This window comes from Hylobates moloch, unplaced genomic scaffold (assembly GCF_009828535.3).
Source record: "Hylobates moloch isolate HMO894 unplaced genomic scaffold, HMol_V3 SCAFFOLD_8, whole genome shotgun sequence".
In the NCBI taxonomy this organism is placed as follows: Eukaryota; Metazoa; Chordata; class Mammalia; order Primates; family Hylobatidae; genus Hylobates; species Hylobates moloch.
The window spans coordinates 5,678,028-5,704,619 of NW_026652283.1; the positions used below are offsets into that span (position 1 = coordinate 5,678,028).

General features: G+C 39.6%; 1 protein-coding gene across 1 annotated transcript in view; it reads right to left on the reverse strand.

The window, feature by feature from the left end:
* Positions 1 to 26,592, reverse strand: part of ANO2 (anoctamin 2) — a 355,270-nt gene that overhangs the window by 184,771 nt on the left and 143,907 nt on the right. The window contains exon 12 of the mRNA XM_058442076.1: positions 3,047 to 3,181. Coding sequence (XP_058298059.1) covers positions 3,047 to 3,181 — 135 coding nt within the window. The remainder of the gene's footprint in view (positions 1 to 3,046; positions 3,182 to 26,592) is intronic.

Consider the following 26,592-nt stretch of genomic DNA (forward strand, 5'->3'; position numbering starts at 1 on the left):
TGTGTAGACATCTATCTGCACGTGCATGAGTGTGTGTCAATGTGGGTGTGTGCATCTGTGTAGACATCTGTGTGCACGTGCATGAGTCTGTGTGAATGTGGCTGTGTGCATCTGTGTGCAGACATCTATCTGCACGTGCATGAGTGTGTGTGAATGTGGCTGCGTGCATCTGTGTGCAGACATCTATCTGCACGTGCATGGTGCGTGTGAATGTGAGCTGTGTGCATCTGTGTGTAGACATCTGCACGTGCATGAGTGTGTGTGAATGTGGGTGTGTGCGTCTGTGTGTAGACATCTGTGTGCGCGTGCATGAGTGTGTGTGAATGTGGGGTGTGTGCCTCTGTGTGTAGACGTCTATCATTGCAGCGTGTGCAGACCACGTCCTTTCCAGCTGTAGTGGTTGCTGCCACGTGTATTACCACGTGGGGACCCAGGGCACAAGTTCTAAATCCTGATATAAACCAGCCCACTGGTGCCCCACCCACTGCACTGGCAATGGTTCCCTATGCACGGTATGGGGTTTTCCACCCTTGGTCAACCTGAGGCCAGATGTCTAGGGATCACAAGGCAAGGGAAACCCAAAAGCCATGTTTTCTTAGAACACACACAGGCAAGCCCACGTGAAGCTACTGAGCTGTGGGGGAGGATATGAGCCCTCCCGAAAACTTATCTGCTTATTAGAAAAAGCAAAGACTTTGAAACACGAGGCAACAGAGTTCAACTCCCAGCACTGACAACTATTAGTTGTTGATATTGGACAATTTATGTGACCTCATGTAGCATCAGTTTCTCAATCTCTGTTCAGTGGAAATAATTATGCCTATTTATGGCGTGTATAACATTGATCTCTTACAGGATCAAAGAAACTAGTTTATAACAATCACCTAGCATTATGCCCCCCCCAAGGTAGATATTTCATAAGTATTAGCTCTTCCCTCATGCTAGATGCGCTGGGGAAAACAGAGCCCTAATAATCCATCTCCTGTGATAAAGGTCCCGGAACTCCCAATCAAGAACACTTGCCTTAGGCCTCCCTCCCTCTCCCCCTTCCTTTTTCCCTTCGCCCTGCAAAAACAAACAAACAAACAAACAAAAAAAAAAAAACACTTGACAATTGATACTAGAGTTTTATACCAAAAAATCCAAAATCCTGTCTCTTACACCAAGTGATTTAGCTTTATTCTAGATATTGACAATATAATCTTCAGTTGATTTGATTTGCAAGACCATTTGCATAGATTGACATTGATTTAGTTTTATTCTAGATATTGACAACATCATCTCCAGGTGATCTGATTTGCAAGACCATTTCTATAGGGTATGCACCAATAGGCAGGAAGCAGGTGAGCCAGGAAGCAGGTTTCTGCCCACTGATACACGCATACCCTTCCTAAAATGCACAGTTTTTGTTTTTTTCTTGAGAATGGCCATTACTTTCCCCATTACCACCCCCAACTCTAATGATCCGCCCAGTGTCCTCATCCACCTGCCTATGGGGGGAACATCAAGTTGGTACAAAGCCATCCTGCCCCCTAGCCACAGTGAATTGGTCCAGGGCCTCCACCTAAGTCAAACGGAGTCACAGTACTTTTTCACTTGAGACCAATCAAGTATAAAGCTCTAAGGTGTAACACCCATGAGCTACTAGCAGCAATGTTTAATCCAAATGGAGAAAATATGCAGTGAAACCAACAAATGCTAGAAAGAGTCAGAGGCAGGAGATAAATGGAGTCCCTATTCCATTGCTCCTTGAATGCTTATAATAAATTTTCTTTTTTGCTTAATCTAGTTCAAGCTGCATTTCTATCGCTTGCATCCAAAAGAATATTAAAACATGCTAACCATGCTTCAGTTTGCAACCACAATTCTGCAGATGGCAAGAGTGTTTAAATTCTAAATATTAGCTAAGTGTCTCTTTTGTCTCTTGTACTCTATTTCCACATATTTTGATTTATTCAACAATTATTTATTAATCTTCTGCTATGTGTCAGACACAGTCTCCTTTAATCCTCACAACACCATGACTTAGGCGTCGTGATTACCATTTTACAGCCAGGAATACTAAGCTTCAGGGAGTAAACTGTACAGTCACATGGCTAACATATAACATTGTCAGTCTAAGTGCTTCTTTCCTTTTCCTTTTTTTTTTTTTTTCGGAGGGGTCTTGCTCTTTCGCCCAGGCTAGAGTGCAGTGGCACAATCAATCACAGCTCACTGCAAGCTCAAGCTCCTGGGCTCAAGCAGTTCTCCTGCCTCAGCCTCCCAATTAGCTGGGACTACAGGTGCATGCCACCAAACCAAGCCCAGCTAAAATTTTTTTTTTTTTTTTTAGAGATAGGGTCTCACTGTGTTGCCCAGGCTGGTCCCAAATTCCTGGGCTCCAACAATACTCCCTCCTTGGCCTCCCAAAGCACTGGGATTACAGGTGTGAGCCACCATACTCATCCCATATTTCCTTTGTGGGTTCGCTCTTCCTCATAAAAACTAGCTTTGATTCCATCTCTTGGCGCTCCAAGAGTCCCACCTTGGGGCTACTCCTCCCCGCAGTTTCTGACTTCCTGAAACAGAGGCTGTGCCTTCCTCAGCATTAGAGCTGCTTGCTTTCTCAGCTTGCTTTATTCTAGCACCATCTGACCACACAGACGTGATTCCTACCCAGTGTCACTCCCCACACCTTGCCTTGGGTCTTACGGGAAACCAGAGGAAAAAGAAGTGATGAAGTGGAGAGAGAGGAAAAAAGTATTTCTCTGGCATGATTTTTCTTACCAGGAATTATCTGCCTGCCCACATCAGACACATCCCCCTGCCCTGGAGAAGAGCTTGACTAGAAGAGGAAGTGGGCCTCGCCTAGCATGGCTCTGAAGCCATTCCCAGAATCTGTAGCTCCTAGATCTGTCTCTGGAGGAAAGTTACATGTGTCATAGCGAAGGAGAATGATAGAGGGTGAGGGCTTTGGAAAGAGGCATGAGAAATGTACTTGTACTGGGATGAAACTCCAAATTATTAACATATGGCAACTGAGCCCTTTTCTTTAAAACTGATTTACCTGGGAATATCTTCTTCAATTGTTGCACATCCATAAAGAAACACAATCACTCCAATTACAGAAGATGGGATGAGGAATGATGTATATAATCCCAGCCAGGCAAAATACAGTCCAATTTTTTCTCCAAAATACTTTCTGGAAAAGAAAGAAAGAAAAGAAAATGAAATACATATTAAGAACATCATATACTTTCCTTACGTATGTTTGTTCTATGCCTAAGGATGGGTCAACATAGATACTCATTCCTCTTGTGACGAAAACAAAGGGATGGAGGTTGCATGGGGAAGAGGAGGACTCAGTACAAGGAATCAACAACTGAGCTTTTCTGGAATGATGTGCATTCCATTGGAATCACATTCACACACCTGTCTTGGCTGTTCATGTGAAATAGCCGCAAGAAAGAATCCAGCCCCAACAGCAAACTAAAAATATGCCATACATTTTGGCACCTTTACCAAACATGAATAACATATCATCATTTCATAAGTGCCATAGCACTCAACCCATAAGAAAACACACCTTTTTGGAACTAGCTTATTTAAACAAAACACACAGATCATATATTTGGGCATGTATACTTGGGTATGCAAACCAACATACACACACTTATTGAAAAACGACTAGAAGAAATCCAATAAAATATTAGTAATGGTTTCTTTGGATGATGGGCTTATGAGTGGTTTTTATTTTTAAGCCACTTTACTGAGGTATGTTGGCATACAAAGAGCTGTACATGTTGAACATATACAACTTGATGAGTTTGCAGATAAGTATACATCCATGAGAACATCACCAATCAATCCATAAAGTTATCCAGTACCTCCAAGTTTCCTTTTGCTCTCGCCCTTGTTTAATTAAAAAATTCTTTTCTCTTGTGTTAAGAGCAATTAATGTGAGATCTACCCGCTTAGCATATTTTTAAGTATACAATACAGTATTGTTAACTATAGGCTCTATATTACACAGTAGGTCTCTGAGCATATATGTATTGCAGAACTGAAATTGTGTACCGTTTGACCAACATGTCCTCATTTTCCCCTCTCTGCAGCCCCTGTTAACCACTATTCTATTCTTTGGATCTATGAGTTTGATGGTTTTAGATTCCTTGTAGAGGTGGGATCATGCAGTATTTGTCCTTCTGTGCCTGGCTCATTTCACTTAGCATAACGTCCTCCAGGTCCATCCATGCTGCAGCAAATGGCAGGATTTCCCTATTTTTAAGGCTGAATAATATCCATGTGTGTCCACATTTTCTTTATCCACGCATCTGTCAATGGACAATTGGGTGGCTTATACCTTCTGGCAATTGTGAATAATGCTGCTATGAATATAGGAGTGCAGATATCTCCTCAAGATGTTGACTTTAATTCCTTAAGATATACATCCAAAACGGAGATTGTTAAATCACATGGTAATTATATTTTTTATTTTTTGAGGAACCCCCATACCAACAGTGAACAAGGGTTCCCTTTTCTCCACATCTGCACCAACACTTTTTATCTTTTGTTGTTGGACAATAGCATTCTAATAAGTGTGAAGTGATATCTTATTGTGGTTTTGATTTGCATTTCCCTGAAGAATTATAACTTTCTCCTATACCTGTTGGTCATTTGTATGTCTTCTTTGGTGAAATGTCTATTTAGGTCCTTCACTTAATTTTTTTTATCAGACTATTTGGTTTTTTGTGTGTTTATTTGTTTTGCTATTGAATTGTAGAAGTTCCTTATATATTTTGGATATTAATCCCTTACCAGATATATGGTTTGCAAATATTTTCTCCCATTCTGCATATTGACTTTCACTCTGTTGATTGTTTCCTTTGCTGTGTAGAAGCATTTTAGTTTGATATATTCCCATTTGTCTATTTTTGCTTTTGTTGCTTGTGCTTTCTGTGCCATATCTAAGAAATAATTGCCAAGTCCAATGTGTAGAAGCTTTTTTTCCCTGTTTTCTTTTAAGAGTTCCATTGTTTCAGGTTTTACATTTAAGTCTTTAATCCATTTTAAGTTGGGTTTTTGTATGGTATAAAATCAGAGTCCAACTTCATTCTTATGCATGTGGATACCCAGTTTTCCTAATATCATTTATTGAAGAGTAAGTAGTATGAACAGTTTAACAATATTCATTCTTCAGATCCATGAACACAAGGTATAGTTTGCAAACCAAAACTTATTCTGAGACAGGTCTCAATCAATTTAGAAGTTTATTTTGCTAAGGTTAAGGACATGCCTGGAAGAAAAAAACATGGAGTCGCAGAAACAGTCTGTGGTCTGCGCCTTCCTCCAAAGATGAATTTAAGGGTTTCAATATTTATCAGTGCCTTCCTCCAAAGATGAATTTAAGGGTTTCAATATTTATCGGTGCCTTCCTCCAAAGATGAATTTAAGGGTTTCAATATTTATCGGTGCCTTTCTCCAAAGATGAATTTAAGGGCTTCAATATTTAAAGGGGAAATATTGGGCTAGTGGGCTGGAGGGGAAAGAGGGAGGGTATGGTATGGTCATCCACATGTTGCAGGAGAAAATGAGCAGGTAGCAGAATAGTCAATTAAGTATTCATCTTGTGCTCAGCAAATCGGCACTTAATATAAGGTGAACATAGAGCAGCTGCCTGTGGAGATATTTAGCCTTTTATCTGTAGCTGTCTGCTTAGGAACAAAAGGGAGGGCAGCTTCTTGCATCACTCAGCTTTCAGCTTAATTTTTTCATTTTGGCAGAGTGAATTGGGGTCCCAAGTTTTTATTTTCCTTTCACACCTTCCTTTTATTTATGTCCTCTTTAATTTCTTTTATGAATGTTTTATAGTTGTCAATGTGCAAATCTTTCACTCTCTTGGTTAAACTTATTCCTAGGTATTTTATTCTTTTTGATGCTATTGTGAATGGTACTTTTTTCTTAATTTTCTTTTTAGATAGGTTGTTAGTGTACAGAAATGCAAATGATTTTTGCATGTTGATTTAGTATCCTGCAACTAGACTGGATTTATTATTTCTAAAAGTTTTTTTTGGTACAGTCTTTAGGGTTTTCTGCATATGAGATCATGTCATCTGGAAACTAAGGCAATTTTACTTCTTCCTTTCCAATTTGATGGCTTTTATTTCTTTTTCTTGCCTAATTGCTCTTGCTAGAAATACTATGTTGAATGTGAGAGGTAAGAATAGGCATTTTTGCCTTATTCCAGATCTTAGAAAAAAACCTTTTTTTTACTATTGAATATGATGTTAGCCGTGAGATTTTCGTGAATGACTTCTATTGTGTTGATGTTAGTTCCTTCTATTCCTAATTCATTGACAGTCATGTTCCTTCCATTCCTAACTTGTTGAGATGTAAGTTCTTTCTATTTTTAATTTGTTGAGAATTTTAAATCGTGAAACAGTGTTGATTTTTGTCAATTTTTTTCTCCATCTATTGAGATGTTCATGTGATTTTTATCTTCATTTATTGATTTGCGTATGTTGAACCATCCTTGTATCCTAAGAAAAAAATCCTTCTTGGTCATGGTGTCTGATCCTTTTAAAGTGCTGCTGAGTTTGATTTACTGGTATTTTGTTGAATATTTTTGCATCTACATTCACCAGGGATGTTGACCTATAGTTCTCTTCTTGTAGTGTCTCCGTCTGGATTTTGTATCAGGGTGGTGCTGGCCTCAGGAAGAATTTGTAAGTCTCTCCTCTTTTCCTGTTTTTTGGAAGACTTTAAGAAGTATTGGTATTAATTTTTCTTTGAATGTTTGGAAGGATTCATCCATGAAACTATCTGTTCCTGGGCTTTTCTTTGCTGGGAGTTTTGTTTTGTTTTGTTTCATTTTGTTTGTTTTCAATTATTGCTTGAATCTACTTATTTGTCATTGGTCTGTACAGGCTTCCTATTTATCCTTGATTCAATCTTGTTGATTATATGTTTCTAAGCATTTATCCATTTATTCTAGATTGTCCAATTTGTTGATGTATAATTGTTCATAATAATTCCTTTTAATTTCTGTAACATCAGGTGCAAAGTCTCATCCTTCATTTCTAATTTTATTTATTTGCAACTTCTTTCCTTTTCATTAGTCTAACTAAGGATTTGTCAACAAACTCTTAGCTTCATCAATTTTTTGTTTTTCTGTTTTCATATCCTATCTTATATTTATTTATCCCCTAATCTATATTATTTCTTCCCTCCTGCTAATTTTGGGCTTAGTTTTTTCCTCTTTTATAGTTACTTGAGACATAAAATTAATTATTTGAGATCTTTCTTCTTCTTAAATGTAGTCATTTACCACTATAAACTTCCTTTTAGTATTGCTTTTGCTGCCTCTCATAAGTTTTAATATGTTGTGCTTTCATTTTCATTTGTCTTGAGATATTTTCTAATTTCCTTTTTTGATTTATTCTTTGACCTAGATATAGTACTCTTGGTTGGCAGGTTTTTTAAATTTCAGTACTTTGAATATATCATCCCACTCTGTCCTCACCTGCAAGGTTTCTGCTGAGAAGTCCACTAGTAGCCTTATAATGGTTCCCTTGTTTGTGATAAGTCACTTTTTTCTTGTTGCTTTCAAAATTCTCTAATTGACTTTTGAGAATTCAATTTTTTTTCTTTTTTCTATTTATTTATTTTTATTTTATTTATTGATTGATTTATATTTTTACTATACTTTAAGTTCTAGGGTACATGTGCACAACGTGCAGGTTTGTTACATATGTATACATGTGCCATGCTGGTGTGCTGCACCCATTAACTCGTCATTTACATTAGGTATATCTCCTAATGCTATCCCTCTCCCCTCTACCCACCCCACAACAGGCCCCAGTGTGCGATGTTCCCCTTCCTGTGTTCATGTGTTCTCATTGTTCAATTCCCACCTACGAGTGAGAACATGCGGTGTTTGGTTTTTTGTCCTTGCAATAGTTTGCTGAGAATGATGGTTTCCAGCTTCATCCATGTCCCTACAAAGGACATGAACTCATCATTTTTTATGGCTGCATAGTATTCCATGGTGTATATGTGCCACATTTTCTTAATCCAGTCCATCAAATTCAATTTTAAGGTGACTCAGTGTTAACCTCTTTGGGTTCAATGTACTTGGGTACATTGAGACTTCATGAATTTGGATATTCATTTCTCTTCCTAGATTTGGAAAGTTTTTAGCAATTATTCCCTTAATAAGCTTTCTTCCTCTTTTTCTTTCTTTCTTCTCCTTCTGAGTCTCCTAGAATGCACATATTGGTTCACTCTATGGTGTCCCATAAGACCTTAGGCTTTCTTCACTTTTTTTTTTTTTGAGACAGAGTTTCGCTCTTGTAGCCCAGGCTGGAGTGCAGTGGCACAATCTCGGCTCACTGCCACCCCCGCCTCCCAGGTTCAAGCGATTCTCCTGCCTCAGCCTCCCGAGTAGCTGAGATTACAGGCTTGCACCACCATGCCCGGCTAATTTTTGTATTTTTAGTAGAGATGGGGTTTCACCATGTTGGCTAGGCTAGCCTCGAACTCCTGACCTCAGGCGATCCACCTGTCTTGGCCTCCCAAAGTGCTGGGATTACAGGCGTGAGCCACCGCGCCCGGCCCTGCTTTCTTCACTTTTTAACTTTTCTGTTCCTCCGACTGGATAATTTCAAATTTCATTGTCTTTAAGTACAATGATTTCTTCTTCTGCTTGACCAAGTATGCTACTGAAGTTCTGTATTAAGTTTTTTAGTTCAGTCATTGTATTCTTCAGTTCTAGGATTTCACTTTGGCTCTTTTTTATTATTTCTACATGTTTGTTGAACTTCTCATTTTGTTGACATGTTATACTCCTAATTTTGTTTAGTTGTCTGTTCTCTTGCAGCTCATTTAAGACAATTATTTTGAGTTCTTTGTCAAGCAGATTATGGATATCAATTTATTTAGGGTAAGTTACTGGAGCCTTTTTCAGCTCCTAATAAGGTAGTATCGAGAATTCCTGATTCTTTGTGATCCTTGTAGCCTTAGACTATTGTCTGTGCATTTGAGAAGTAGTCACCTCTTCCAGTTCTTACTGACTGTTTTCAGCAGGCAAAGACCTTCATCAGTCATGCTGGTCAGAGATTATGGGTGGATCAGCTGTCAGAGTCAGCAGGCAGTGTCTGTGGGCAGTCTAAGCTGGGTGGGGTCCAAGGGTGGATCTGCTGCCATGGTCCGTGGGTGGGCCTGTTGCCAGAGTCTGTCGGTGGGCTGGCCTGCTGCTGGGTATGTGAGCAGGTGGGCTTGCTTCCAAGGTCCACTAGAGGACTGGGTTGCTGCGCCACAGACAGTCAGAGATTCTGTTGGGATCTGCATGAGAGTAGGGCTGCATTTGGTTTCCATGAGCAGTCAAGGTTGCTGATGGGTCCACGGGCAGATGAGCAGGGCTGCCCCTGGGTCTGTGGGAAAGTGGGTGGATCTGTCACCAAGTCCCCTGCTCTGTGGAAGTGGTCATGCCATTGGGGACATGGGAAGCCAGGTTCCTGTAGGGTCTGTATATGGGCAGAGTTCCTTATGAGCAGTGAACAGGCAGAGCTGTCACTAGGTGTTCAAGTGAGCAAGGCTGCTTCCAGGCCCATGGTCGGTGGCTCTGCTGCCAGAAAGCATGAGCCTGCATTCTCAATGAAGTTTTTCTAGGTCTTGAGCTCCACCAGGGTTCTGCAACCTTTTACCTGAAAACCAGAGCTCTCATAAAGGTATATTTTGTATATAGATGGTTGTTAAATAGGTGTTTCAGTATAAGGGTGAGGCCTGGGGACTTTCTATTTTGCCATCTTGCTGATGTCACTGTATTTCTTTATTTCTATCTTCCTTAAAATTTTTCTACTTTGTTAATAAATTACTTTTAGAATGAAAAGTGATTTCTTCTAAGAAGAAAATTTACCAACTCATATATTTTTATTACAAGTTTATGAAGTTTGTAAATTACCAGTTAAGCCTCTAAAATGCAATTTCCCCTTAGATAAATAATGACTATGGATGCCTGATGAGAAAAAAACAATCTACCAAGCAGCAATATATTTAATTTCCCAAAAGCCTGCGACATAAAACACAAGAGGGAAATGAGAGCTCTGTCCACACATTGATGGAAGAACTAAAGGGTAAGAAGAACAGTGAATAGGATCTATTTACCCACCACCAGAGGTTCTGTTTCCACTTATGATGTAGACGATTGCAAGAGAATATAGTTCCCAGCCTAACAACAAAAGAAATCTGGATAATCTGTGAAATTATAACTTTTCTTGAGCTCATCAGAGAGCTGAAGTTGTAAGGTAACCAGAAGAACAGAATTTTTTTTAAATGCCAAGTCCATCCAAGGAAAACTGGGATATGTGAATAGTTTTACATTTGACAGAGAATGGGAGGATGCGATAGTCCCCGTAAAAGTAAGAAGAAATAGCTAAAATTTTAAAAATTCAGAAAGATGAGTATAAGTTAGCATGACAGAGTGTAATAACTGGGAGCTTCAAACACAAGAGCAGTTTGCCCTCACGCACAAGGTCATTTCCATAGACCTCATAAGGAAGATAATGGGTAAGGTAAGAGACCAATGAGAGTCAGTCCCCTTAAGTTGCACACAGGTGTGAAAAACCATGCACTTCCTGGAATCATCTCTTATTCATATCAAAAGCCTTAAACGGAAGAAGGGACCTGACCCAAGGACCTAGGCAACCTAGGCAAAGACCCACTGCTTCTGAAGCCCAAGGTGGGTTGCACATACAGCCGATGGTCCTTGGTGAAAAGGTTGGAAACTCTCCTAGGCCCGAGATTCTGCAAAATTACAAATTAGAAGTCTGTTACTGCTGAGGAAGGGCAGGAAACTGTCTCCCACCCAAGAATCTGTACCAGTAAAGGACAGAGTTTAATTGTGAGGGGCAGAGGGAGGACATGAATTCTAAGAAACCGTCATTTCTGAGGCTTGAGTGCAGAGCCTGCCTAAGACTGAGGCATGAGAACAAAACTGCCCTATTTCCCTCCACAGCCCCACTTATAGTAAATAAGTGATAAGCTCCATTTATCACTGAGCAACAAATATCAACAGCCTGATTCTAGGGGAGCGGGAGGGGCATGGAGAAATACCCCGTTGTGGCACAGGCATGCAGGGACTGCTGAAATCTGAGAGTGGAAAAGAAACAATGAGGACAAATTCAGCATGCCAGGACTCACAGAAAGCATAAGGTAATAGCGTACTATCACTGAAGGAATCTGAAGTTTGTAGTGCAGTGCACTGAAGGTGACTCTTGTAACAACAAAACCTCACTCAACTAGATTGACTCAACTCTCCTCACTACTGACCTGATGGAATGGAAGAGGCATGTAGGCATAATACTACTCACCTCAGTTTCCACTGTCATTTTATACACAATGTATGGCATTCAATAAACAAATAAAATAAAATAAAATCCCATTGTTAGGAAATAAGGCAATCAATGAAGCTAAGCTTGATTCAGATGTCAGAATGATGCAATAGGGATTTTTAAATAACTCTAATTAATAGATTAAAGCAGAATCTACACAAAAGATGTATCAAAAGAAAATACAAAGGGAAAAAAGAGTGAGGAAAAACAAATCTAGCATTCGAGAGCTGCAGGACAATATCAAAGGATCTATCACACATGTAATTAGAGTTCCAAAAGGATAAAAGAAAGAAGAGAGAAGAATATTTAAATATGTTATGGCTAAGAATTTTCCAAAAGTTACAAAAAAAAAACCAACAAAACACAAATAAACAATGTGCAGAGAACCCATGAAGAATAAATACAAAAACAAAAATGAAACCCCACATACTTAGATACATCATGGTCAAATTTCTGAAAACCAAAGCTTGAAAGAGAAAAATTTTAATTAAGCTTGTGGGGGAAGGAAATCAGATACAACAGAAGATCAAAGTCATTATATAGGATTTATAACCAATTTCTTGGCAGAAACTATGCAAGCCAAAAGTTAATAAAGTGACACCTTAGAGCAGGGGTCCCCAACCCCCAGACCGCAGACTGGTACCTGTCCGTGTCCAGTTAGGAACCAGCCCACACAGCAGGAGGTGAGCAGCAGGGTGAACCACCATTACTGCCTGAGCTCTGCCTCCTGTCAGATCAGCAGCAGCATTAGATTCTCAAAGGAGCATGAACCCTATTGTGAACTGCACATGGGAGGGCATGGGAGGGATCTAGGATGCACACTCCTTATGAGAATCTAATGCCTGATGATCTGAGGTAGAACAACTTCATCCCAAAACCATCCTCCCACTGCCCCAGCCTGTGGAAAAATTATCTTCCACGAAACTGGTCCTTTGTGCCAAAAAGGTTGGGGACTGCTGCCTTAAAGTATGGAAAGAAAAAAAACTATTAACTTAGAGTACTATATACAAATTAAATATCTTTCAAAAATGAAGGCAAAACAATGTCTATTTTAGGGAGTAAAAGCCAAGAGAATTTATTACCAGCAAATATGAACTGTAAGAAATGTTAAAGAAAGATCTTTGGGCAAAAGGAATATAATCTCAGTAGAAATTTGGATCTACACAATGAAATAGAGAGTACCAGAAATGGTGAAAACGATGACAAGTAAGAGACATTTTTCCTATTAATTCCTTTAAAAGGCAATTCACTATCTAAAGTATGCTTTCTCAATCACCATTTCTGAAACACCATCACCATTATTTCTTCATTTCTTTCTGCATTTTAAATTTGTCTACTTTGTTAATAAATCACTTTTATAATAAAAATCATTTCTTTTGAAAACAAAATTTACCAACTCATTATATTTTTTATTCCAAGTTTATAAAGTTTGTAAATTACCAGTTAAGCCTCTAAAAAGCAATTTCCCCTTAGATAATATTAATTATGGATGTCTGAGGAGAAAAATGCAATCTACCAAGGAGCAATATATTTCATTTCTCAAAAGCCTGTGACATAAAACACAAGAGGAAAATGAGAGCTCTGTCCACACCTTAATGGAAGGACTAAAGAGTAGGAAGAGTGAATAGAATCTTATTTCAACTTTTATATTTTAAAAAGAAATTTTTTTAGAGAGCTCTCATCCTAAACAACTGTCCTAATGGTACCTATGGTATGATCAAATTGAAAAGAGGACACAGAAGAGTGTAACTGCTAGCTTTTAGGGGTTTCCTTAAAAAAGATTAAAGAATAGAAATTAGAACAAAAGTCAAATTACACACCCACTATAATCCCTCCTTCTCCACCTACTTCTAACCTGCCTTTATCTCCAGCTCCCCGTCCCTGGCCCTCCAGAAGGTCTTCTGGATATCTGGGCCCCTAGCTTAAACCCCTCTCCTCAAAATCTGGTACCATCCCCTCAACAGATTCCTTTAACACCTAAAACTCCTCCAACTTTCCCAGAGAATCCTTTAAACGTTCAACTGCTTGCTTTAACTTCCCTGCAAGATTTACAAAAAGCACTCTTGCCTGATCTCCAGGCCAAGGTTATACAGGTTACCTCCGTAAAAGTTGATAGCCAGGAAATAAGTCGAACACGGATTCAGGGGACTTGGAGCCTGGCAGGCTCTGCTCTACCTTACAACTCCTCTTACTTCCATGGGGCTCTGTAATAAAACTTCATCAGCTCCAGGACGTCTCAAATTTTGGACCCCCAGAGCAAAAAAAAAAAAAAATTCCTTAGACTGTCCTACACTTAAAGAGAAAAAAGCTTTAAAAGTTACCCTAGATCTCTGATAATAAGCAAATACGCATCCAAAACTCCTTCTCAGAGAAATTTTCTACATTTTTTTCCAGTCCCTTGGAACTGTAAATCTTACTATGTCTCTGAAATGTAAATATCTAAGGAGTTAACTAAAACAATGTCTAAACCCATTTGAGACTAAAAAAAAGAAGAAAGGGGGAAGAAGAGGCTTTTTATTTTAAAAATCAAACTGCTATAAAAAGCCCTATACCCCAAAGTTAGTCCACATCCCCCATAAGATTACTTAGCAAGGGCAAATGACAATTTTTAATGTATTCTCCACAAATACTGGTAAAAAAAATTTGGCCATCTAAACAGGTAACCTTAACTTATCCCATGTGCAAAAACATAATTTGGATCCAACTGCCCTTTTAAAAACTAGTGAGCTTTCTATTATTGTACCTGTCTTATCGTTAAAATTTTTAAATGAAAGCTATAAGATTTATTTGTGTCTGTTATATGTTCACATATGTTTATCCATGTGTACATCTATGTTTACATGGTATAAAACTCCTTTTAAAAAGTTCTTTTAAAGTTAGGTACAGAGATAAATCAGTACTCATATAAACCAAATACTCCTAAAATTGCTAGAACTATAGAAACTAACCCAAATGTTTTTCAAGTTTACATGACTTGTGTGCTCTTTGCTAAATAAGATTACTTTAATATTGTTAGATTAATGAAAACAGCTCTGTCTTCTGAATTAGCAGCAAACGAAACAAAATAAAAATATGTATTTAACTTCAGAGTTCTTGCTTTGGCAATAATTGTCTCACATGTATGTTCTGTAAAAATAGTTAACAGGAAAATAATTTGAGATAATGACTAGCTTTGATGTTTTATGAAATTTTCATGAGTAATCCAAGCATAATTGTTAAGAACAAGTAAATTAAATGGATGTAAGTAGAATAAAATTTTATAAGTGTATTTTTAAATAAGAATTTTGTTTTATGATGTTTACTTTAGATGTTTCTCAAATCTCTTTGGTAACTACATTCTTCAGGTGTTGCTAAGTTAAATTAAATGATGGATATTCGTTGCATATCTAGATCATTTCCAAGTGAAGTAAAATACTGAAACATTAATCGCTGAACATAAGGTTTAACTTTACCTACTTTTGGCTTCTTATTACAAAGGAACTAAAATATTTGGGTCTGTTAGTAAATATATCCTGTTTGACATTGAAAAATTGTTCTAAGAGGAAGCATATGTTTCTATAAATTATGAAATGTGTATTTATAAAATGTTATATAACAATTTGAAACTGTTTACCCCTTAGGTTTTCACTAGAAAATAAGGTGACTAAGAGTTAAAATTTCTAACTAATATATAAAATGATAAGAGAAACAACACTACATGCAAATATAAAAGGAAAGTGAGACGTTAAATGGTATGAGCATGTGGAGTTTTTTGTTAAAAGAGTAATTTTGTCTAGTTTAGAGGTTACTTAAAGGTTGTTTCAGAATGAAGGAAGAAAAGATATAGATAAAACTTAATGACGATAGAAAGTTTGGAAGAGATAGAAAGTGCAAGAAAATCTTATGCTCAAACTGACTATAATTGAATGAATTTATTATAAAGGTATTAAAATGAGCCTTAATATCAAAAGTATACTGAAACAAAACTAGAATTTGATCTTCTCCTTTAAAGTGTCAAGATTTTCTTGGAGTATTGATAAGAGATAGTGAAAAATTTTTCTTCACCTTTTAAGTTAAACAAAAATTTGTGTCTTACCAAAATAATTTATTGTGCTTCATGTTGTCTTTTATTAGGTCTTTAATTAATTAAGAAAATTGAGTCTTTTCAATATTAAAAGAGCTACGATTTTTCATACAGCTATGTCAACTTCTGCATTTGCCTTGAAGTCTTTTAATTGTCACTCTGATTAAATGCATGATATAGTAACTTTTGATACTATTTACTCAAGTGTTTTAAACTTTTGTTATATTGACAAACATTTTCTAAAATCCAATTCAAAATTAAATCTTTTTGACCTTGAACCAACTTTGGGACATCCCACAGGGACCAAGAACTCTCAAAAGATCTATAAAAAATCACTATTAAAATAGGCTTATTTAATACGTTAAATTACATGGAAATTACTGTCAAATAAGAAATGACGTTTAACCTCCTTTGAATTATGTGAGCATATTAATGTGTTCCAGAAATTGTATGAAATTCCTAAAAATATGATATGTCTTGGCATAATGCTATTAGTCATAATTTTGGTTATTATATTAAAATGGTGTATACTATAGAAATAAGCAAATTTTCCTATCAATCATGCCTTGCTTTTCTCTTCTTAATTTGTCTCTTGTCACCTGATCTGTCTCAACTACAAATGTATGAAGGTTGAGGAAAAATTGTATTTCCCCCCAACACTAATAATTAGTACCAGAAAGAATCTGGAAAAAAATCCCTAAATATTTGGAAATTAAACAACATCCTTCTAAATAACCTATGGGTCAAAGAAGAAATCACAAAGAAAATTAGAAAATATTTTCAATTCAGCAAAAATAACAAAACAGCATATCAACAGTTGTAGGATACTGTTAAAGCTATGCATAGAGAGATATTCGTAATATTAAAAGACAAGAAAGTTTTGAAACAGTAATCAAAGTTTGTACTTTAGGGAAAAGGTGAAAATTCAACCCAAAGCAAGCAGAAAGAAAGAAATAATAAAGATTAGAGCATAAATCAATGAAATTAATAGAAAAAAAAAGAAAAAAGTCAATGAAACTAAAAACTGGTTGTTTGAAAGGATCAATAAAACTAATCAAGAAAATAAAAGATAAGATAGAAATTACCAATATTGGGAACGAATGAAGGGACATCAGTACAGTTCTTGTTTATTCATTATGATGTGCTAATGCTAGTTATCTTTTCATGGGCTCATCTTATGTTCTCCACTATTCCACATTATCTATCTCTGGAAGAGGAAAAATGATGGGAAAAGGTAGAAGAGAGATAAGAGGTAACAAACACAAACTTCCCTAATGCCTTCATCTCGATCATCTTGCTTAACACTTGTAATTCTCACAACATCTTTTCAAGATGAGAAAACTGAAGATTCCTGGTCAAATAGACTTGTCCAAAGTCACACAGCTAGTACATGGCAGAGCAACAATTTTATCTTTTCATCTGACCCTTCCATGTCAATATAGTAATAGCAGCAATAGTAACTGAGGTGTACTGAGGACTAATTGCCAAGCTGTGTTCTAAGGAAATTGCAGATATTCTCTTACTTTTTAGTTCTCACAGCCCTACAAGGTAGTATGTTATTATCCTTAAATTATAGATGAGGAAACTGATGTACAAAAACATTCACTAACCCAAGGTTGCACAGCTGGTAAGCTGCAGAGACGAGATTCAAATCCAACAAGTCTAATGAGATTCCAGCTTTTAACCTCCACATTATAATGAATTCCAGGAAGGATTTAGAGAAGAAAAGAAAATGGTTGGGCATGAGACATGCCCATGGTAAATTTGTTAATTGGACAGGACTACACATGGCTACCCATCCATTACCAACACCACCACTGCCACCACCATTCACCCCCAGCCCCGCCCTCCCCTGTTCTCTTGCTTTTTTCCAACTCTCAAGCTGTACCACCACAGCATCTCATCTGAGGCATTCAATTGTTCAGAGACAGATTTCCCTAACCACTCTGGTCCATTCACACAATTTACAAAATTCTCCCATTGCCTCCTAGGCCTGTGCTTAAGGAGCCCATCTGATAAATTAAAGCTTACTGGAGTACTTAGTCACTTCTTTCAGGAAAACATTTACATTTACAGAGATACAATGCCTCATCCCTTAAAGGAAGGAGCAGGATATTGTGAGAGACTCTTCTAACTACCCATATAAACAGTTGACTATTCTGTCTACCCATAAAAATGCTATCAGCCAGAGAGGCGGACCGGGAGCCTGAGCACAGAGTCTAGAGACCTGGAAAAGGAAGGAAGAAAGGGAAGAATGCATTAAAGTAAGAATGCAAGAAACAAAGAAAGAAAAATAATTATACCATTTAAGAGAAACAGTAGCAAGGTTAAAAATTCCGATGCCCACAGGAGCCAGGCAGATAACAAAATGATTGAAGCTGACCAGGCATAACCAACTGTACATAGCATCTCTCGATTGGAAAGCTAGAACCCAGGTACCCAGGAGCAGTAACTACTCAGCTCCAGCAGTCCGGGGTGACTTGTGGGAAAAAGAGACCAGCGTTGCCACATCCTACAATTTGCTAAGAAAAGTTGGAAATCTTTACTTCTAATTTTTAAACATTAGCAACTAATTCAATTGAAAAAAAAAACTGTATAAGTCAAACAAAAGACATCTGAAAACTGGATATTGTCTATGAGATATTAATTGGTATCAGTATCTTTTGTAGTATAACAAAGATCACAGAACACAAGCTCTGGTGTGGGAAGACCTGGGCATGAATCTTGCCTCTGCTATTTCCTAACTTTGGAAAGTCTCTCCTCAAGTCCTCTCAGCTTTATTTTTCCCATTTAAAACTAGGTTAATGTGAAAATTGAATGAGCAAGGTATACAAGGACACAATAAGCAAGTAATAAATGTTCACTTTTAGTTATCTCATTCTGAAAATCCATGAAAATGGAACTTTTGTTCATCAAACACCACTGTTGTGAGTGACAAAAACAGGCCACATAATGGGAGCAGATATTTGCATACATATATCCAATAAGGGATTTGTACCCAGAATACATAAAGAACTTCTACATATTGACAAGAAATAGATAATCCAGTAGAAAAATGAACAGAAGACTAGAATACTTCAAGAAAAACAACATCCAAGTAATCAATAAATAGCCAAAGTGCTCAACTCCCTTAACCATCGGGGAAATACAAATTAAACCATAACGCAGTATCTATACACACCCATCAAAGTGGCAAAAATGAAAAAAGATGGAAAATGCCAAGCATTGGACAAAATGTGGAGAAACCAGAACTCCCACATAGTTATGGTAAGCTATAAACAGTCACAGGTATTTTGGAAAAACTGTGGCATCTGCTAGAGCTGAGCATAGGTATCCCCTATGACCCAGCAACTATACTCCCAAGTCTATGCCCAACAGAAACACACATATGTGCACCAAAAGACACACGCAGGGAGGTTCAGAGCAACACTATTTATAACAGCCCCAGCTGGAAGCTGCCCAAGTGATTATAAGCAATAAAACGGATAAACGCATTTTGGTATAGTCAACCAATGGAATATTATATAGCAATGAGAATGAACAAACTACAACTACACATGACCACACAAGTGAATCCCACAAATATAATGTTGAAAATGGAAGCCAGATACCCAAGTATATATGTGTTGTATTCTTCTATTTCTATTAAGTTCAAAAATAAAATAATTCTTGCATTAGAAGTTGGATCATGGCCAACCCTAGGGAGGCACTAATGGAGAGCATGGGGTCTGGAGTTTCCTGGGGTGCTGATAATGTTTTTCCTTCATCTGGATATTGGTTGCATGGAAGATGCAGGAAGCTGTATATTTATGGCACACACACCTTTCTATCTGTATATTGTACTTTGGTTTTAAAAGGTTTTAAAAGAGGCAGCATAGTCACACATAATACGCACACCAGCAGATTCCCTGGAGGTCATCTTGTTTGTCCCTCTGCTCTCAGGCCAGACTACATTCAGTTCAGGTCAAGCATATGTAACATTCTGGCTCAGTCGGAGACTAACCTGCGAGGGGAGTTCTCATCTGAAGGAAGCACAGGAGGCCAAGCTAACAAAAGACAAGGCTTCCAAAAACAAGGCAGTAAGCCTTGAAAAGCAAGGCTGGCATTCGGCAGCACAGCCCAAGACAGGATGGAGGCTTAACAATGGCTGCACCATTCTCAGGAGATCAGAAGAGCAGAGTTGAGCAGGAGATGATTACCACGGAGCAGGCTGCCAACAAGGCGTGTACCTGGACAGCCAGCCCTGGCAGATGGAGGGCTAATTTCTGCTCTCAACTCTGCCAAGCTGACCACCGGCCCAGCCCCTTCCTCCCTGGACTTAGAGAAAGATGTCAGGCTTTCCTGGTCCCTCAGGAGACGGATGAAAGGCAAACAAACGTGGGTGTTCTTAGTAGTGTCATGGGCAGGTGCAGGGATGCCAGAGAGAAAGTACTGAGGCTTTAATTAAAGCTCACAGTGCTTGCTTCTCTGGAAGACAGCCTGGAAAATCCCAATGACAGAAGAAGCCAGGCAAGACAGCAAAAGTCTCTCCTTGGTGAACCTAAGAGACAGGGCCAACATGGTTTCTGCATGCAAAATCACAAATGTTCTTTTCCTCCACCCTCAACCTCCAAGATACTATAAATGGACTATGATGAATAAGGAGTGATGATTGGAGAGAAAGACAGGAAATGAAACATTTATTCAGCACCTATATGTGCCAAGCCTTAAGCGAAATGCTTTACGCACAGTATCTCATCTAATGCTTCCCAAACTTTCTAAGGCAAGCTAAAAGTTAGAGTTAGGATTAGATTCAGATGGTGAAACAGTTGATGGTATCTCAGTCTTTAAAAACAAACTCTTTGGGATAAATATTCCATGAATTCAAGACTTGAGCTATTTGTCAGCATGGGCCCTTCCCCGCCCCCGCCCCCATCTGCTTTACAAGGCAGCAGCTAGGTGCACGTGGAATTGAAATTTTATCCTTCTGATGGAAAAGTGGAGGGCCTCTCTGGCCCACAGGCTGTGGCTGGGAATTTTCTTGTCTAGACCCTGGAGGCTAAGCTTGTCTCTGCTGCTCCGAGGCTGAGCTGGGGTGTCCCTTCCTTGTTCCAACTCAGCCCCTTCCAGTCCACTGGTTCATGAGAACCTCAGGATCCTCCAGACCCCATATGTGGACTGTAAGGGGTGCAGCTACTATGTCATGTCTATGTACCTAGATGTGTCCCTCACCCTTCCTAATCTACTATCTGGGCAGTGCCAAGGCACCCTAACATTGTGCCAGACACTGGGCTTTTCTAAAGGACCCGTAATTTTCTAAGGGTGTTCTCTTGCAAACACTGTGCGCTAGGATTCACCCCAAAACATCTTTGTTCCTGCCTCCCCTTGCTTCCACAACGCATGCTCACAGCCCCGTGGTTTGACCCCAAGGGCAAGAATAATCAGTCCTCAACCCTCCCCTTCTCTTCCTCTCCTTCTAAGGATCTTCCCTCATTGGAAAGGCTTGTTCTGCCTTCCTGGCTGGCGGGAACTTCCCCAGGTCATACCCCCGCCAGCCCACTCCCAGGGAGGGTTTGCTTCTCTTCCTTTCCCTAGGGGCAAAGGGGAAAAAAAGCAGAAGGGCTGTTGGAAAAGAAGAGAGTCTGTATCAAAAGGGATTTCAAAATTTTTGTGAGCAGAGATATTTTATATTCATTAAACAATGCCACTAGTCAGTCTCCTTTCTCAAGACCCACAATTCAGGAATCATGGCCCTTCTCTCCAGTGAGCACAGACATGCACGGAGGACTCACAGCCACAGCCCCTCAGACCCGGGCCCCTCTCCTCAGCCCTCTACTACCAGCTCTTGCCTTCTCGTCACCAGCCTGGCCACCGAGGGACTGACCCATGCCTGTACTGTAGGTCTCCTGACTGGCTGTGGAACAACAGCAGCTGGATTGTCACCACTCTGCCAAAACCGACAGCAGGACCCTGGCTGTCTGCCCCTGAGCTGGGTACGGGCCAGCGGAAGCAGTAGCCACTCCTCAGATCAACAGTGGGCTGCGGAGTTCTTCAGAACTGGGGAATTCTTGAGAACTCACGAGGGCTCTGAGTTCTTGGTCCTCCCAGGAAGGCCAAGAAAAGGCCTCTAGAACATTTTGCTGCTATGGAGCTAGTTCAGAAAGTACAGCAACAAGACGGCTGGGCTCGGATGGCAGCGCTGCGGAAGCTGGGCTTAGCTTATGCCCTGACAGCTGGAAACACCACAGCAAATGGGATGAGAACTGCTCAGAAGTTCCAGAAAGACAGAGGAAAACAACACACCATCTGCAAGGAGAGGACCCAAGATTTATGACACTGTCCTGTGCTGTGCCACTTTTAACAAGAGGTTTCCTCTCTCCAACCAAGTCCTCTCTTTAAGAAGGTTTCCAAATAAAGAGCCATCGTATGGAGCAAGGGAGACTGCAGAGCCAGGCTGATGGGGTACAGGTGGGACCAGGAACCAGGACTGGCTGGCCTGGCATGGCCTCTCACTGGCTCTGCAAGCAGCAGATGCATGCAGAGGAGCAAACAGGCCCAAAGACCAAGAAAGAGGGCCAGAGGCCAGATGAGCAAACACTGAGTCCAGGATGAACCAGAGAAATGAGGTGCAAGTGACACTTAGGTAAGTAAGGCATACAAGAGATGAGAGCTAGGAAAGTAAATTACAGCAAGAAAAACAACGCAGGCAGAAACCAAGTCACAGCATTGGCAGAATCCTCATCTGAATCCAAGAGAAATGGTAAAGGAAAGTCCTGATCCCAGGTCTCCCTGCTCGCCTGTACATTCCTATCAGTGGGTGGTGGATGGACCTCCATTAACAGCCACACCTCCCCATCCAGAAGGAGAGGAAAGTCTCAGAGTAAAATACAATCGCTCTATTTCTGCATGTACCCTTCATTCTAGGTACTCTGCTGAATGTTTTGCACGCATGACCCCTTAGGATCCTCACAAGAATCTAAGTGGATACAGGTCTTTGCAAACAAATGGCTTGTGAAGGGTCCTTTCCCTGGGTATTATACACAGTCCCACCTAAGGGCAGAAAGCTTGGAGAGCAGTGTGGTCTATGTTTTAGCCTCCACTTACCCCTTTGGCTGGGCACCTATAGGCAACGCACAAAATTCACAAGCCTGTGTGGCAGCCCGAGAAGGAGAGATGCTGTCTACGTTTAATAGATGAGAGAATGGAAGCTTAAAGGTGAAACATCTTGCCCAAGTTGACAAAGCCCTTAGGTTGCAGACCCAATATTCAAACTCTAATCTATTGAGGGAGAAAAGCCCCTGCTCTTAACTACTAGGCCACATGACAGAAGCAAGCAGAAATGCCTTACAGGAGTTCACGGCACTGGAAATAGATTCCCAATGACCCTAAAATAGCCAAGAAACCCCATTTGCCAGTTATGTGATTTGCCCCAGTTCATGGGATGGAACCACAGAAAAGCAAAGTGAATCACATTCTTCCAGCTCATTGGTTTCCAATCTCATGAACCCACCAGACTACTTGACATTTCCCCATGAGTGGCTAACAAGGGTCCCAAGGTTAACAAGATCAAAGTGGAACTCTTGGTTTCCTTGTTGCACTGGAACGATTCCTCTCCTCCCCAGTCTTCCATATTTCAGTATACGGAACCACATCTAGTTGCTCAGGACAAAAACATGAAGTAATCATCTTTGGCTTTTTAAAAAAATCAAATTCCACTTCCAATTCATCAGTAAACCCTATAGACGCTACTTTCAAAAATACACCAAATCCAAGCATGTCTCACCATCTCCACCACCAATACCCTGGCCAAACACGGTCCCTGCAAAGACCTCCCTGCTTCTACCCTTGCCCCATGGAATCTTTTCACTACACATCTGTCAGATTCTTTCTTCCTCTGCTCAGGATGATTTTCTGACTTTATATCACATGTAGAAGAAAACCCAAAGTACTTTTCAGGATCTACAAGGTCCTGTTGCATCTAGCCCCTCTTTGGCTCTGCTCCAGCTACATGAGGCACCTTACCATTCCTCAGACACACCACACCTGCTCCCACTTCCACGCCTCTGCCATGGTTGTGCTCACTCCCCTACCTCCTCCATCTGCTCCAATGTCACCTCCTCAGAGAGGCCTTCTGTGATCACCCCATCCCAAATGGCCCCAACCTCTCTTCCTGCTTAGTCTTTCCTCATGACAATGATCATTACCTAACATAGCTTTCTAAATTTGTGTTTTTGTCTCTCTCCACTGCTAGAACGTAAGCTCCATGAGAGCAGAGACTTGTTCTGCCCTGTTCACTGTTGTATTCTTAGTGCCTAGAATGTGCTTGGTGCATAGCAGTGGCTTAATAAGCATTTGTTCAATGGATGACTAAATCCTCATCAAAACCCCATAAGGTGGGTTATAAAGCCTATCCCTGTTCTGTGCATGAGGCGAGTGCAGCTCAGAGAGATTGAGTAAATTATGTAAGGTCACACAGCTAATGAGAAGAATTCAGACTCAAAGCTACCTAATTTCAACCTATGCTTACCCATGACATGTGTCTTTTAAGTAACAGTGTAGATGATAATGGAGATTTAAGCCTCCCAGCTTAAAAAGTGTTATCATTTATTTTCTATTTTATAAAAAAATGGAAGATACCCTAAGGATCATCTAAAACAGAATTCTCGGCTGGGCGCCGTGGCTTATGCCTGTAATCCCAGCACTTTGGGAGGCCAAGGCAGGTGGATCACTTGAGGTCAAGAGTTCAAGAACAGCCTGGCCATCAAGATGAAACCTCCTCTCTACTAAAAATACAAAAATTAGCTGGGCATAGTGGTGGGTGCCTGTAGTCCCAGCTACTCGGGAGGCTGAGGCAGGAGAATGGCTTGAACCCAGGAGGCAGAGATTGCAGTGAGCCGAGATTGTACCACTGCACTCCAGAGCAAGATTCTGTCTCAAAATTAAAAATAAAAATAAAACAGAATTCTTCACTGAATGGTTTATAAAACCTTGTGACCTCCAAAAGGGGATTCACATCAGAAAAGACAGCGATGGTATCTGTTCCAGTTTTTATTTGTTAAAAAGCAATAAAAGAAATTATTTAAACATCATCTGCTCATTAATAAACAGCATGAGAGCTTCCAAGTACATGTCAAACGGTGATTAGAGACACATGCTCATGCCCCAGCTAGCCCTGCAATCATCTGTAGCCTGGTGGTTTGGAGTTCATTGTTTTTATTCTCATTATTGAATATTGCCTTATTTTTACCCACAACAGACTTTTTAATAAAGAGGAAAACATAAAGAACACTGATGGTGAGAAATATCATATTAATGCAGAGCAAAAAAAAAAATGACAAGAAAGAAAGAAAGAAATTTTTCCTCTAGATGATGTTCACACAGATCCATAAACTGCATACAACAGATCAAAAGTATCATATGACAGAGAAAGAATTCCATTATGAAAACCCAATATTAAAAGGGAAGGGAGTTATTACATCAATTACATCTGATTGGCTTTTCATTATTGGTAAAGATTGTCTCCACCTACCAAGTGTAATCTACACAGAAGTCCTTGCCATAGTCGCCTAAATCTTCTCTTTTAGCTTATCATTTGGGAATAAAAGATAATTATTAGATTAAAAACCAGTTAAATGTTTAACTCAAAGGGCAAACATATCAAATTTCATGTTAAAATAGTAGATTTTGTCTAATTTGAGGCTGTAATATGATGATAAATTTTAATCTAAGTTTTTATATACATCATTACTCAAACCAAAGATGATATACTCTGCTATTTAAAAATGTATTTGTTGGAACATCTTGTTTTTTTCTTACATAATTTAATGTGATAGCATAAACAGCATGTGCCACACTTGTTAAAAAAGAAAAGGATAGACTCGTCTTTATGTATAGTGAATATTATAAAAGATTGTATGCAAGTGAAATTTACAGTACAATATCCCCTAATATATAGATCTAAATTAAAATATTTTTGCTGAAAATCATTTCTTCATCATATACTACATAATACGGACGTTAATAGCCACTCCCAAGGGAGTCCAGGGGATTAAACACGTGCTGTCAAGAAGGGGATTTGTGTGGAGCTGCTGACCCATTCTCTGCCTTGCTCCACCTGGCCTGTGCCCCAGGAGGCTGATGTCAACAACCAGGATCCCTGGCTAACAGCAGGTATGAGCAGGAGTCAGCGGATGGGACAGTAAAGAGAGTGGGGTGTTGATTTCCCCAGTTCCCTGGCTATGAAGCCCTGCCTTAGCAGTGGGTGCCACAGCTTCTATCAGAGCTTTTCTCCCATGCACCAGCTCTGGCCACAGCCCTCTCTGGCTTCTGTAGTCACTCCTTCTCTTGTCCTTTCCTGCCAGAGGTGTTAACAGCCCTCCCACTGTTGCCATCTCAGTAGTGCTTCCCCATTTTTTGTTGATTTCCTGTAGTCCTCATACCCATTTAAGCGTGTCACCTCTTCCTTGCCAAGTCTCTAAATAATCCAAGATTCTAAAGTCTAAAAAGGGGTCAGGGGAGTTAGAAGCTACTTGTCTGTTATAATTGTTTCATTTTACGGATTGGGGAACTGAGCCTAAGGGAGATTACAAGACTTGTCCAAAATCACCACTAACAGCAAGGCAGAGCCGCAATTAGAAACCGGATCTTAGATCAGAAGATTTATGAGAGTTAATTAAGTGCTTGAAACAGCACTTGCCACATGGAAATACTCAGAAATGTTAGCTACCATCATCATCATTATCATCATGTGCTAATTCCTAATTCAATTATGGATTAGAAAAGGGGGAAATGGATCGAAAATTCACAATCTTTCTAGGTTAAGAATTCAAAAAGTAATCCTATTTGGTAGATGGAGAGAAACCAAAGCCCAGAAAGGTTCTCTCCAAGGCTGAGCCACCGCCCCCTACAGCAGGAATGAGAAAGAGCCACCAAGGCTCACAACTTGGTGAGTGAGCATGGGATGCATTCCAACCCCTCACACTCCCTTGGTCAGGCGCCTTGTTCAGTGAACAGCCTGCACAACTGTCATACAATGGCCGTGGTTCAGGTCCCCCTGCAAGTTAGTGTCACAGTTAAATGAAAGTGACCTTATCTCATTGAGTTGCTGTGAATATCTACGAAGACAGCATATGAAAAGTGCTTTAAAAACTCCAAAGCAGAGGATTCCAAGATGAATTATTG